At 41.1% G+C, this 14,776-nt stretch overlaps 1 protein-coding gene across 1 annotated transcript in view; it reads left to right on the top strand.

Moving 5' to 3' along the window:
- LOC136676365 (tenascin-like) overlaps nt 1-14,776 on the top strand; it is a 59,830-nt gene that overhangs the window by 39,707 nt on the left and 5,347 nt on the right. Inside the window, exons 11-17 of the mRNA XM_066653312.1 lie at nt 80-355; nt 7,148-7,420; nt 8,983-9,105; nt 10,939-11,082; nt 13,154-13,273; nt 13,981-14,124; nt 14,516-14,646. Coding sequence (XP_066509409.1) covers nt 80-355; nt 7,148-7,420; nt 8,983-9,105; nt 10,939-11,082; nt 13,154-13,273; nt 13,981-14,124; nt 14,516-14,646 — 1,211 coding nt within the window. The remainder of the gene's footprint in view (nt 1-79; nt 356-7,147; nt 7,421-8,982; nt 9,106-10,938; nt 11,083-13,153; nt 13,274-13,980; nt 14,125-14,515; nt 14,647-14,776) is intronic.

Genomic DNA, 14,776 nt, shown 5'->3' with positions numbered 1-14,776 from the left:
CACACCTCAACACATGTTTCCGCCTGCTCCTCTCCTTTTCTCTACTCTTCATGACACACGTCTTCTGTTTATCATCCAGACAGTAAAAAGCCACTGGTTAGCAACATCACCGTCACTGAGGTTTCCTGGGACAGCTTCAATATCTCCTGGGGGCTGGAGAGAGGGGAGTTTGAGGGCTTTGTGATCGAGGTGGCTGACCCTGATGGCCTCTCTGATGGCCAGAACCACACTCTCTCTGGTCAGGAGTTCAGATTAGCCGTTACTGACCTCTCTCCCAGCACTTTCTACAGGATCACGCTTTATGGACTGTACAGAGGAAAGCTCTTAGAGCCCGTCTTTGCTGAAGCCACCACAGGTACCTCCGTCCACTAGGGTGCGGGAGCATCACGTCTCCTTTCAGCACCTTCTTCTTCTTTGGAAATTTGCTGTGAACAACTAACACATACTCACAGAGCAGTTCCAAAACAAAACTAATGCCTGAAGATGCTCTATAACTCATAGAGTGCTAACATCTATTCTTTATAGTCTTTAGTCTACCAGCATGCAGTAGACAGAGTGTGTATTAGGCTTTGACAGTCATGAGGCCCTACTTGATCTCCAGGGTGAAAAGAGAACCTAGTAGAGTGCAGGGGTGTGTTTCAGTGAGCAAAAAAGCCTCAACGCCTAAACTTTACAAACTGAACAAAGCTGGGACAAGACTGTTACTAATACCCTTCATTTTTGGGGAAATGTTGGACCAGCAAATGTCCACAAACTTCTGCCTGAATAGTTACAAAGGCCCTGATTATGGCTTGACAAGTAGGATAATAGAAGTTTTATTCTCCGCTGGAGAACTATGATTTTACCCAGGTTGAGGGTTGTTTTTAACCATGATGTCCAATGGGAACATACAAAACCACACATCCACAGCCTGAAGCAGCTTCTATCTTTTAACAAAAGATAGGAAACAATATGATAGTTTTGAGCATGGACACTTTTTAAGAGCGCTACACCCCTAAAAAAGTTTGATGTACACACTACTTTAACCACAACCATCCTCTACACGTCCGCTTTTGTAGACCCCACACATCTGAAGGCTTTAGTCCACTCTCCTGGCCCAAAGCAAGCTGGAGCATGTTCACATTGAGAGCACACCTGCGCGAGAGCATAATGAAGCCCTGCACTAATCACAGACAAAGCCTGCAGGTGCACCATACAGGACCTCCCTCCACCATCACAGCTTTATTTAAGCCCTACAGACAAAGTCAAGCTAATAATAGCCTTTTATTTTTAATGGCCCATAGCCCACAGCAGGCACTGGGAGCATAGCAGTGCACAATGATTAAACACTGATATCAACACCTTAATGACAACACAAATTAAGCCTCTGTCCAAGGATAGAACGACTTTATAAGAAGTAGCTAAACGTCTCTCCAAAAAATTTATATTACAGGCAGAGACCTGCTTAATTAAATAAAACGTTGTAAACATTGTAATGAGCAATACATTCTCTCTCTCGCTCTTTCTCTCTCTCTCTACACACACACACACACACACACACATATATATATAGATAGATAGATAGATAGATAGATAGATGCAAAAGGATGTGACCACAGATTATTCCAAATAATTTTGGAGCATTTCTATTGCTCCATCCTTGGTGAAGTTGATGTGTTCCTGAGACGGAGCACAATGACAATACATGTTTTTCCTTGGATAAATAGTAAACATGTCAGTGACATCTCCACAGCTCCACTACATTACGTTGTTGCTGCTGGTTATTAGCTCTGAGCAGCCGTTTTTGGCTTTGCTCAGTTACTCAGCAAATAAAGCTGCCGACTGGGTTGCAGCGGCTGGGCCAGGGAAGTGATCCCAAGGAGTTTTTGTCATTTCTTCTGAAAGCTCTCGTCAGTATGCAGACCGCGGTTTTCCAACTCATTCTCCAGCTCTCACTTTCACACATTTTCTTGGCATTTATCAAGCAGTGGCTGCAGGGGCCACGGTGGTGGCAGACTCGCGAGTGTGCATGCTAATAGGTGAGATGAATAAGGCAAAGTGATTGGGCTGAAATTAGACGAAATACAAACTACAGGCTCCACTTATTTCTTTATTTACGTAGTGCTTTTCATTTAAGTGACAAAATCTCAAAGAGTTTTACAAAGAAATAGACTTAAAGCATCAGGAAGATTAAACAGCGCTCTTTAGATGAAAAAAACTAAAATAAAATAAAGCCATAAGCATAAGCCAAGCCAAAATATATTACTTTTATCTGATTTTAAAACAATGCTAGGAAAGAACAGTTTGAGAATAACTGTTTGGGGGTGGGGGGGGGGGTATTATTGTCTGCACAACTTTCAGAATGACTTTCCAAAATACATTTCAAGACAAATATGTTCTCTGACAATTCTCTTGAAATTATCTAAAAGAAGGTCTCAGACAAAATATTCATGACCATTTTATCTGGTTAAAGGCGACATTTATGACAAATATTACTATTTATAAAGTTCAGGAGAGGTCTTATCATTAGATTTTAGGTTATATTCGCTTGCTTTAATGTGTTTACAAAGCCCTAGTGTCAGTAAATGGCTAAAAACAAACAAACAAACAAACAAACATGTATCTCTGGTATACTAGGTTTGCTCTCTCTGTGCTCATGGCAGAAAACAAAAGCCTCTGGAGTTTTTTTTATAAAATAGAGAGAACTCTGAATGTTGAAAAGCATGAACTGTTTGGGATCAGGCGGCATGGTGCTGCAGCAGGTAGTGTCGCAGTCACACAGCTCCAGGGACCTGGAGGTTGTGGGTTCGATTCCCGCTCAGGGTGACTGTCTGTGAGGAGTTGGTGTGTTCTCCCCGTGTCCGCGTGGGTTTCCTCCGGGTGCTCTGGTTTCCTCCCACAGTCCAAAAACACATGTTGGTAGGTGGATTGGAGACTCCAAAGTGTCCGTAGGTGTGAGTGAATGTGTGTGACTGTGTGTGTTGCCCTGTGAAGGACTGGCCCCCTCCAAAGCTACATAACTCAAGTTACAAATGAGTTTCTGTGGTAGTTCAAACAATGAGAAAAACCTACAGACATGTTAAACTTCAGCCACATACAAATGAGTCGTTTTTTTCCCTCAAACATCAAGAGATTGAGATCCTGAACGTAAACAAACCAGAGAGAACTTCAGTTGCCCATAATCACAAATGTTCCCTTTAACTCAGAGGCAGCTTTTCTGATCTGCAGTTCCTGTGACTGCCACAGTGCATATTTGTATTACATATATACTACTAAAAAGAGCCACCCAGATATTCACAACATTTATATGCTATGATTAATTAAAATGTAGGTTTTTTACAATTAACAAACTAGATCTGGCCCTTTGGTGTCATTGTGTCACTACATTCACTAGATTTAGGTTCATGCTTAGGCTCAGAGTTCCACTGTAAAAAAGTAAAGTTTATGGTAAAAATACAGAAATTCACCGTAAAATATACAGTCACAATATATAAGCTTCAGAGATTCAGTGACAACACTTGAAACAAAAAGAAAATCCCAGAATAAATCCTGAAATATCACAGAGAATGTGGAGCTGCAAGGCATGTTGGGAGCTCCCCCAAAAAACGTGAGAACGTGCAAACATTACAGTGTTGTCTGGATATTTATTATAAACACTTTCACTCACAACACAGAAACTGTATTCAAATGTTTTTGAGTTTTACTGTCATTTACTGTTTGGCTGTTTTTCACCAGAAAATCTATGGAATTTTTACAGTGTAGGGTTAGGGGCAGATTTCACATTCTGGTTAATATATAAAACACTTCACCTCAAGATCAGAATATAAAATCAAACACTCGGAATTCATTTATATCCTGGGAAAATGGAAAATATTGGGAAACAGAAATCCACATTCATTTCTTTCCTACGTCTCTAAGCCTATAGGCCCAAGAATCACTCAACTTTAAGAGAGCGCTACCATTATCACAGTTGTATTCCCTACATTGGTAGACCGTGACCTGGCAGGTTACTAAGCTATTGCTAGCTGTAGCTTTGACCACATCTTTTTTTGCAGGTTAGTTGGCGCCTTGCTCCTCCTCCAGGAACAGACTGCTCTTTGTCTGAGCTGAGAGATTTAGCAGAGACCGGCGTGATGAAAACGATCTGTGGTTACCACATGTTAGCACTTTCTAAAACATCCATACAAGACCCCCCCAGCACTCCTACTGACAGTTCCCTCGAACCACTGCTCCATACTAATGAAGAGTGACAGCTCCCCAGGATTTGTCCTCGCTGAGTTTCCCTTCCAACCACTTCTTCTCCTCGCAAACAAATAGCTCGCAATTCTCACGTCATCCCAAGTTCAAGAGGAAGAAGGGGTCCAGTGTGGTCAAGTGTTTGGAGGCCCACTCTTTGCTGCAGTGTTCAGAAGAGTTATAGCAATTGCTGAAGAAGGGGGTTCAGTTTAGGACAGCCATGATTTCACAAAGTGCTGTGTTTGTTTGGTTGGTTCATTCTGTATTCTACATTTAGTCTTCCTGGTACTCTTAGCATCCACCAGAGAAATCGTTGACAGTGCTTTGGAGCACTTGCTTATATGCCTACTTAGACCTGCTGGTTCAGGGAATCCATTAAGTGTTAGGTCTGGAATGCTGTTCCAGGATTTAGAAGCTATATATGAAAAGACCTTCTACCAATGGAGCTGCAATAAATGATGTTGTAGCAGAATTGCTTTGTTTCACACTTCATTGTACTTAATATTTTTGCTGCTTTTAGCATCCACCTGAAAAATCTTAAGCATCGTAGTGCTGTGGAATGTTTGGTTGCCTGCTTAGATCAACAGGGTCAATACTACAATGCTATTCCAGACATAGGATGCTATCTTCCAACATCTGAGCTGTGAGTGATCTATATTTGATATCATAGAGGAAGCACTTTTGGTTCCCTAAAGTTTGTCATATTGATTCCACATTCACTCTTAATCCAATACACTTTTTATAAAATTCAGAAATGTATTTCTACACCATTTCCATTCTCTTTGCTGTTGGCATACTGGGAAAATGTCCAATGTTTGTACACAGCACTAGCTCAGTACATGGGAAACAAACTGTGTCTCAGCCCAAACTGGCTGAGGACCTCTCTCCCTCGGTTGCTCAGGCACAGCAGAGAAACAGCATCTGGAGGTGTTAGGATAGTGGAAAGACTTCAGAATATTGAAAATCATAGAAAGAGATGAGGATGTTGCTCTGTGTTGCTCTGAGGAATTGTTCTGTGACTGTTACATTAAGACAGTTACTAAAGTGGAAATGACTATAAATTCAGGAGACAGCTAACTGCATGAAAATAAACGCAGACCAAAGGCTACATGTCTAAACAACTGCAGTTACAAATGAGTTTCTGTGGTAATTCAAACACTGAATATTCACTTACAGACAATTACATTTGAACAATGAACAAGCTACTGTTGGCTTCTTACTCAAACCTACCTTCAAAGATGCAAGGCTCCTGAATGAACACAAAGAGTAGGGGTTTTTCTCCTTTGATGAGGAGGCAGGAGAGTCCTAAAACCTTTGCACTCTAAGCAGCACATTTTTTGTAAGGCTAATAGTTTTTTTTTTTAATTAGGCCAAAATTGAGTGGGTGGTCTTGCTTCACAATTTATGTGTTGGTAGGAGCTCTAGATCAGCAAATGTATGTGCACAACCACTGAAAAGGTGATTTACTCATGATATCTTTTTTTTTAAAAAATGCCAAAAATTGAGTTTAGTTATTAGATATTTAGTCGTCTTGGTGCTCTTAGCGTCCACCTGAACTACCTTCCCTTAACGCAAGCAAACATTGACATTGCAGCAGTGATTTGAAGCACTTATATGACTACTTAGACTCCCTGGTTCAATGAATCCATTATGTGTTGGGTCTAATGGCCCTCTTCATGCCTCTATATCATTTCTCTGTAATAACGAAGGGTGGGGGGGTTGGGGGTACTTCGCTTTCCAAACAATGCTTCTCTAAAAAGCCACTGTCATTATATTGAGTGGTATGTAGGGCTCAGATGGTGTTCCATTGGCAAAAGCAGGGAGAAGTTAATATTTCAGGTTGTTTCACTGTTAGCTGCTGTTCCTTTGACTGACATAAAGAGGATTATGCTGCTAGGCTTCTCATGATGATGATAGTCATGCTAGTAATCCCCACCAACAATACATGATGAATTATGGATCACTTCAAAGGATATCTCTTTACACTCACTCTTTCTATGTCTATCCATGTGCAGAGGAAAGCTTATGCTAAGCAGGAAAAAAGGTTGCTACAGATCATATTCCATCATGCTAATGACCTCAGATGACTTGGAAAGTGAGGATGGTGAGACTTTATGTATGGAACCACATTTATGTGATGGTAATAGCATGGTATTCTGGAGAGCAAAGGGATCAGAGAAAATATCATTGGGTTTTAATACAAAACCCACTGTTATTGGCAATAGTAGGGGTCTCTGTTGCTGCTGAATGATCATTTTGTGTGTACAGATCACTCTTGGGGTTTAGTTTTCCATGCTTACCACATTTACCACCACATTTAACTTGCTTATTTTTGCTTTTCTCAAAAAACAATGCCACATTCTTGTGGTTTCCTTGCTCAGTCAGCACAAGCCAATTTACTGCACAAAGAGATCAAAGGGTAAGCCATCGCTGTCCAATTAAAAACATGTATCTCCAACAACAGTAAATTTACAAAAGAAGGAAAAAATCTTCTTAACTTTTAATGGAAGTCCATGTACAAAGATTTTATTCCAAACTATTTTGGAGCATTTTTATTGGTTCATTCATCACGAAAAGTTCACACGATGTGAAGGACAGCTGCAATGTTCAAATGATATAGAAAACTAATAATTGGATAAAATGGAGATACATGCTTTTAACTGAACAGTGGTGATATGTTCATTAATAAGGCACTTATGTCACATATAAATGTAGGTCCAAGAACAGTCTAATCATCCCATCATTCCAAGCCTTCCTCTTTGCATGTTCTTCTGGTTTGACTCACGTAACATCAGCTAACCTCAGGGAAGCATGCAACATGACCAGGTGTGATCCTGGGTGGGGAAAATCTTAATGACTGCTTTTATAACCAGTTAAGAGCATGTTTGGAGACTACAGAAGGAAGAACACCTGTATTCCTTTGTACGTCTAGAGGCTGAACCTGAAGTGAACCATCTCTTCATCTCCAACATCAAGCCGGATGGTTTTACACTGGAATGGACAGCCCCAGAAGACATCTTTGAGACCTTTGTTATCAAAATCACTGATTCCAATGGATTGGCCGAGTCAAAGCAGATGAGGGTAGATGGAGTCCTGAGGTCAGAAGTGGTGTCAGGTCTTGAGGAGGATACAGAGTACCAAGTAGAACTCTATGGGATAATTGCTGGACGGAACTTCCGGCCCATTTCGGGTGAAGCTCACACAGGTATTTGAATGTGATGTTGCTGTAAGGCGACGTCGTGACCTAACCTGTACTTAACCTCTTCAGAATTCATTTAATACTGAGGTCTGTATCCTACGGCCCTTTACTAACCCATACTTCAGACTGATATTTGTCCAGTTGTTGGGAACCTTACGTGTTGCGCCAAAGAGTGCCTTGTGTCAGGAGCAAATCTTTAACTTGTGTGGCTTATCTATATCCTTGCAATTTCTGCAGTAGATCCTGAGTTACTCTAATGGACAAGCTCCCTATTCTGGTCGTGGAGTATGCCTTGACCTGCAAGTTTGGATTTGGCTGGATCTATACTTAGAAATTAGTAGTTGGACTGGAAAGCTTCAAAATGCCATATGATTTCTGAACTAAACTCAGACATTAAAAATCAGGTCCAGTGCTGTGCAGTAGGTTGAAGATATCATTAACAAAAATCACTTCTGATCAAAAACCGAGATTGGTTTGATTTTTGATGCTGCTTAGTACGTTGTAAATAATATGACCACACTCAGAAAAGGATTTCAATCTGTAGTATATCGCCGCTGTCCAAAGAAAAACATGTATCTCCATTTTTGTTGCTTTTTTGTTTACTACATCATTTGAACACAGCAGCTGTCCTTCACATCCTATGAAAATGTTATGATAATAATAATAATACATTTTATTAATAAAGCACTTTTCAATAACCCAAAGTGCTAACAGTATTAAGCCACAGAAAAAGAAAAAAGATGAATGGACCAATAGAAATGCTCCAAAATCACTTGGGATAAAATCTTTTAACCTTGACTTTCATTGAAAGTTAATAAGGTTATTCCTTCTACAGTAATGTTACTGTTTTGGAGACACGTGTTTTCTGTGGACAATGATGTTATAAAATATAACATAAAGAAACTATTTTGCTGGTTTATAAGTACAGGGACCTAAAGCATTTCTGTAAGAGATTGTATGGTGTGTTTATCTAAAAACCCAATCACAGTCTTTAAATAATGATCATAGAGTTCACAGAGTTACTCAGGATCCTCAAGTGCACCCCGTTACCTCTCTTATCGTCTGTTTTTTTCCTGCTCTGATGTCTTTAACTGACTGTTTCTAGTCACGGCTTTTACCCATTGGATGGGGCAAGCTGCTGTGTGTTTGTCCTGAATGTGCTTCTGTCTCTGCTCGTCCGGCTCTGTCCAGGGGGCCTCTCTTTCCTCTTGAGTGTGACGCTGCCATGTCTGACCATTGTGCTCCTGTAATGGGGCAAGTTAATCTCCCCATGTGTGTCACCCAAGATTCTACGGCTCGGCGTTGACAAATGGCCTCGAGGCCTGTCTTCTTTGTGTGTATTTTTTGTCATCTGTAGGTTTTCACAATATTAACCTCAATGCTCTGATCTGTGCCATAGTCAGTTGTATTTTAAACAGTGGCAGCAATGATCAGGTCTAACATTTCTAGTTTCTCCATGTTTGGAAATGTCTGGGGATTTCATTTTCATGAAATCAGGATGCAATGGTCCAGTGTTTAATTTAATGCCTTGTGTTTTTCGTTTTGTGTGTTGTGTTGTCTCCTGGAAGGTTTGGGGACACCTAAGGGAATCCGATTTTCTGAAGTGACTGATACATCTGCCACCGTTCACTGGACAGTGCCCCGGGCACGTGTGGACAGCTACAGGGTTGTCTACGTTCCCATTCAGGGTGGTAAGTTTGTAATAACTGTATTAGGACTTATTACATTGTAACTATATTAAAATTCCACAGAAGTGAAACAAACAACAGAAATCTGGAAAATAATATCAGAGGAAGCATATAAAGAGAATGTTTTTGCTTGTTTTGTGCTCATGGCTATTCTAAGAAGAATCATATTTCATAATGTTTAAGTGTTCCGCCATCTGAGGGCTGCTGTAGGCTGAGTATTCTCAAGGGGGCCAGTAGCAGACCTGGAGATGACAAAAACATTTTCTGTGTGCTGACAACACAGCCACTGTAATATATCACTGGCAGAATATAAGTGACTTAATATTTCTTTAACTTCTCTTGCATTAATTGGACATTTCAGGGCCTCCTCGTGATTTGTGGTTCCTTATATACACGTTATTATGCTGTCACTTTTCGTGATTGCCCTTATTTGCTTCTTAAATTAAAACATGAAAGACACTATTAGAAGTTTCAAAATTGTCAGTTCAATCCCCAGTTCACAGAATCCATATTTTAATTGTTAATCTTTTTTTTTTTTGATGCTATGAAAACCAATATATGCTCATCTTTTAAATCCACAGCCGTTTAGCTCCACCCCTTCCTGCAGCAGTGTTCAAGAAGGCGTGTTTAAGGCTGTTTTGTTTTTTTACGAGGAGCCGTATAAGACAGTCAATAAGCACAGAGCTCATTTATATGAATATGTTTTGAATGCACAGTAATATGAAACAGTTTAACATTTACAGACACCTGTGTAACAATTTCTCTGTTTTGAGGTTATTTATTTATATATGTTCTATAATACAGCACAGAAGTATGTTTCAGCCAGCCCTGTTCATTCCATCGTATTGTGAGATTGTACGTGACTCACGTTCCTAACAATGAGGCTAACGTTTTTTTCTAACGGTTTGAAATGAAAGTGAAACACCCAGTGAATCCGGGTAGGCTCCGGACCCACAGTGACCCTGAACTGAAAAAGCAGTTACAGACAATTGATTAATTAATAAATGCTCTCGGACCCCATACAACTCATTAAAAGAACTGGCCACACAGGAAAATGATTATGGATAAATGTTTTGTGGAACATTAGAGCTGGAAATTATGATAAATGTGCAGAAAATCACCTAATTGGAGATAAATGTTTTTTCTAATAACGATGATATGCAGCAAAGACAAAATAAAGTGGAGAGATTTTTTTTAAACAGATTTTTAGATCATTTCAAACTTTCAGGGACCACGAAGACAATTTTTAGGTCTTGCTCCTGAGGAATGAAAGCTGATATGATATATTAGCAGATAATGACAGGTTATTAATCTCCCACACAGTCACAGTGTCCTTTCTGGCGTGGGAGCGGTATCTTCAGGTTTTCAGATCAGAAGGACATGCCAGTACATCCTCAGTACTCTGTGGCCTGGTATTGCACATCATCCATCAAATCCTTCTGTTTTACACATCAGAGTTTTCACTACTTTCTTCTACGGTGGCTTTCCAAAGGAGTTTTATTAGAGAGGACTGCCCTCTAGTGGCCACTGGCGTCCAGTGCGGTCAGAAGAAGGCCTTTTTCCCAATTCTTGTCCTGTTTCACTCGGCCCTAAACTCTCATTTGAACTCACACATTTTATCAAAGTAAAAAAGAAAGTATTCCCTGAAGGGTTCTCCACATGGGAGCAGCCATGTTTAAAATAGGCTTAGTAAAGACTAGGTGTGAGTGAAAAGGTTTATTCATAACGATAACCAAGAATAAGATCAGAAAATGAATGATTGTGCCTTTAAAACCTGGCTAGCATGAACCAGTCACATCAAGCATATCAACTCTGGTTCTTTATCGCCCCCTGTAGGCAGTCCTATGACTATCATTGTTGATGGAGGAGACTCTCACACTGTGCTGCCCAACCTGACCCCTGGGGTGACCTACCAGGTGACCGTCACAGCAGTAAAGGGACTGGAAGAGAGTGAACCAGGCTCTGATAGAGTCACAACAGGTAACGGCCCTTACACGGTATATCTAAATTACACGTCGTGGAGTACATTGCAACACAATAACTTTACAGTAGTGGAAATTCAGCACCTAATGTGCACAGACGTTCAAGGTATAAACACACACTCACACACCCTACAGTCTCATGTAACTTGATGACTCTGATGTGGGATAGGTCCCTTAGTGTACTGATTATACACATTCACGCCTGCTAAGGTATTACCGCAGATCTAGCTCTTCTGGTCTTGTCTCTGCTAAAGTGCTCAGTGTTTAGTATAAATCATGTGTATAGAGTAGTGTAGAGAGTATTTGTGTACACTGTATTTATTGTGTGTGTATTTACAGCGCTAATGTTCTGTTTTAAATGTAGCACTGAGCCATGGGGCAACTGCTTATTTTCCCTCATAACACATCTTTGCAGAATGACAATAAGATGGACTCTGACAAGGGACCAATATATATTCAAAACACAAATATCCTACATTCATATCCCTACATACATATTTACACTGAACTAAATTAAAATCATGCCAGGAATATAAACTATAACACATTAATATTTATATTATACAGTCTGAGGCAAATAAATTCCTCGTTAATGTTCTCAATATCTTATATATTTTTCAATACATTATTTTGAGATTAGTATAAAATACTTTTGGGTGGCACGGTGGTGCAGCAGGTAGTGTCGCAGTCACACAGCTCCAGGAACCTGGAGGTTGTGGGTTTGATTCCCGCTCCGGGTGACTGTCCGTGAGGAGTTGGTGTGTTCTCCCCGTGTCCATGTGGGTTTCCTCCGGGTGCTCCAGTTTCCTCCCACAGTCCAAAAACACACGTTGGTAGGTGGATTGGCGACTCAAAAGTGTCCGTAGGTGTGTCTGTGTTGCCCTGTGAAGGACTGGCGCCCCGTCCAGGGTGTATTCCCTCCTTGCACCCAATGATTCCAGGTAGGCTCTGGACCCACCGCCACCCTGAACTGGATAAGCGCTTACAGATAATGAATGAATAAAATACTTTTAAAAAAACAAAAGCTTTACCCAGTGAAATGATAATAACATCATCAGCAAGTTTCTGTCCCTTGTCATTTATGCAGTGTCTCTTTTGAGAGTTAAGGGGCAGTCCAGAGAATCCAGAGAAAACTAAACTGTAGCATTGCATCAGAGGGTTAAAACTGAGAAAGATGAGAAAGACCCAAGGATCTATATCAAATTACCGGTCTGCCTGGTAACCCACTCTAAAGAGAGAAACACTGAGGCTGAGCAACAGGCAGAGGGAGAGCTTCTCTTACACAGAGGCAAACACAGGTGTCACTGATTATCTTTAGTTGACTGAGGAGCACCTCTATACCGCCCTCTGGTGGTCCAGCTCCATAGAGAAACATGGAATGAAAAGGCTCACACCGGATTGTGGGCTTGAGATGTGAAGTGGTGGCATGAAGGGTATGAACCTGACCTCACTAAGGCTCTTGTGGCTGGAAACCATCACTTCTCACAGAAATGTTCCGGCATCTAAAGCTTTCACAGAAGAGAAGACAGTGATGGTGCAGCAGAAACCACATCTTTTCTAATTTCAGAAGAAAATCTGAGAAGAGGAAGTGTCCACACATTTTGGCCTTTTTGTGCATATCAGCTATGGACCCTTTAAGAATATGTAAATGAATGAAATATGGGAGAAGGAAAAGAAGCAGGTTTGTAAACTAATACTTGGAAGACAGACGAGAAGGGAAGACTCGAGGCACAGTTGAAAACAACTTGATTTCAATTTAAAGGGGAATGCCACCAAATTCAGACTGACTTCAGACATAAACAGTAATTCAGAACTATTCTGATGTCCTTCCACACCACTGTAAACATTGCTGATAATGTTAGTTTCTCTAGAATAAAGCGCAACAACATAGCGGTTCAATTACACTGTTTGATTATTGGAAAAGTGATGAAAATCCCCTTCAGATCCAGAAGCACTTACGTTCTTAGCCATGTGACTAAACCGTGAAAATATCACTTTCTCCATCAGGTGTGGTTCTAGTGTGACTGCGAGTAACCCATTTGACAAACCATTTGTGTGTTTCCTCTCAGCTCTGGACAAGCCTCGGGGTCTGACAGCGGTCAACATCACAGACACAGAGGCTCTGCTGCTGTGGCAGCCCACCATCGCCACAGTGGACGGATATGTGATCACCTACAGCGCAGACACTGGTAACCCCACACTACGGGTCAACCCTATGTGGTCTTTGCTGTGCATTTTAACACCGTTGGCTGGATATTTTTGGTTGTTGGACTATTCTCAGTCCCGCAGTGACACTGAAGAGTCTAAAAACTCCAGCAGCCCTGCTGTGTCTGATCCATGTTTACTAGTGCAACACACACTAACACCAACACCAACACCAAGTCAATGTCACTGCAGCCCTGAGAATTAGCCAACTGACAACTGACAAAGTATGCAGAGCAACAGATGGATCACAGGCTGTAGTTCTAGAACTATGATGAGCACCTGTATGGTCGGTGGAGCTTAAATAGCCAGTGAGTTTAGAACATTAGCGTGGCTTTTTTGGCCTGGCAGTGCTTCTTATTGCTGGAGGCTTTGCTGATTATGGCTCAGAGGCCAACAAATCAGAAATGTGTGCCCCTTACGTGCCCTCTATTGTCTCAGAATCCCTGGAAATGTGCTCAGAGGCCCCAGCTGGGAGTCTGTCCCTAAGGCCTGGCTTCCTGAACACTTCAGCATAGTGTTTCTTTGATATAACTCTGTTAGCTGTCAATATTTATAAAGTTCAAGCCCTTCTTTCCGGGTGGATTTGACACCCAGAACACACTCATCTGTGCAGTAAACACCCTGATCTGACCTACAGTACCAGCTCTAGATTAAACCCTCTCTTTGATGGTGATGAACATGTTTGTTGCAGTTCCTCCAGTGATGGAGCGGGTGTCTGGAAACATAGTGGAGTTTGAGATGAACTCTCTCATCCCCGCCACCGAGTACACTGTTAAAGTTTATGCTGTGAGAGAATCTGCCAAGAGCGCTGCCACTTCCACAGAGTTCACTACAGGTAACACACACACACACACACCTACACATACTGTCCTGTATCTGTGAATTGTGGGGACCTTACATAGACTTCCATTCATTTTGTTAAAATTTACCATTGAGTTTTCCATATGTACTATTCGCTTATCTGTAACCCCAACCTCAAAGCATGTCTTCACCTGAAAATGTAATGATTACATGATGGGGACTCGGTGACACTTTTGCTGTAGTTCTGTATTAATATAGTTATTTGTTTGTAATTTTCTGAGTATTTTTAAATTGTAATACAGTTATTAAATTAAGGGAAAATCTACTTTTATTCAGTTACATTTAAATAATTCATGTTCAACTAATCTGAGTGAAAAACATGCATTACCATGAAGCCAGTGCTAAGTGTGTGTCCTCTGCTGCAGATGTGGATGCCCCTCAGGACCTGACCGCCAGTAATATCCAGACAGAGAGTGCTATGCTCACATGGAAAGCACCAAGAGCACAAATCACTGGCTACATCCTCACCTACGAGTCTGTGGACGGAACAGTCCGGGTCAGTACCTCTCTAGCACTAACATGAGTTAAACATACGCAGAGAAGGGTTTGTCCAGATCACAATTCACCGCTCCACAGCTCAATGTTGGAGGTTGTTTCACTGCTCTAGATGATGGCTGGTGAAATTA

The sequence above is a fragment of the Hoplias malabaricus genome, chromosome X2 (assembly GCF_029633855.1).
Source record: "Hoplias malabaricus isolate fHopMal1 chromosome X2, fHopMal1.hap1, whole genome shotgun sequence".
In the NCBI taxonomy this organism is placed as follows: Eukaryota; Metazoa; Chordata; class Actinopteri; order Characiformes; family Erythrinidae; genus Hoplias; species Hoplias malabaricus.
Note: the sequence above shows the minus strand (reverse complement) of the source record. Positions and strands in the feature narration are given on the sequence as shown.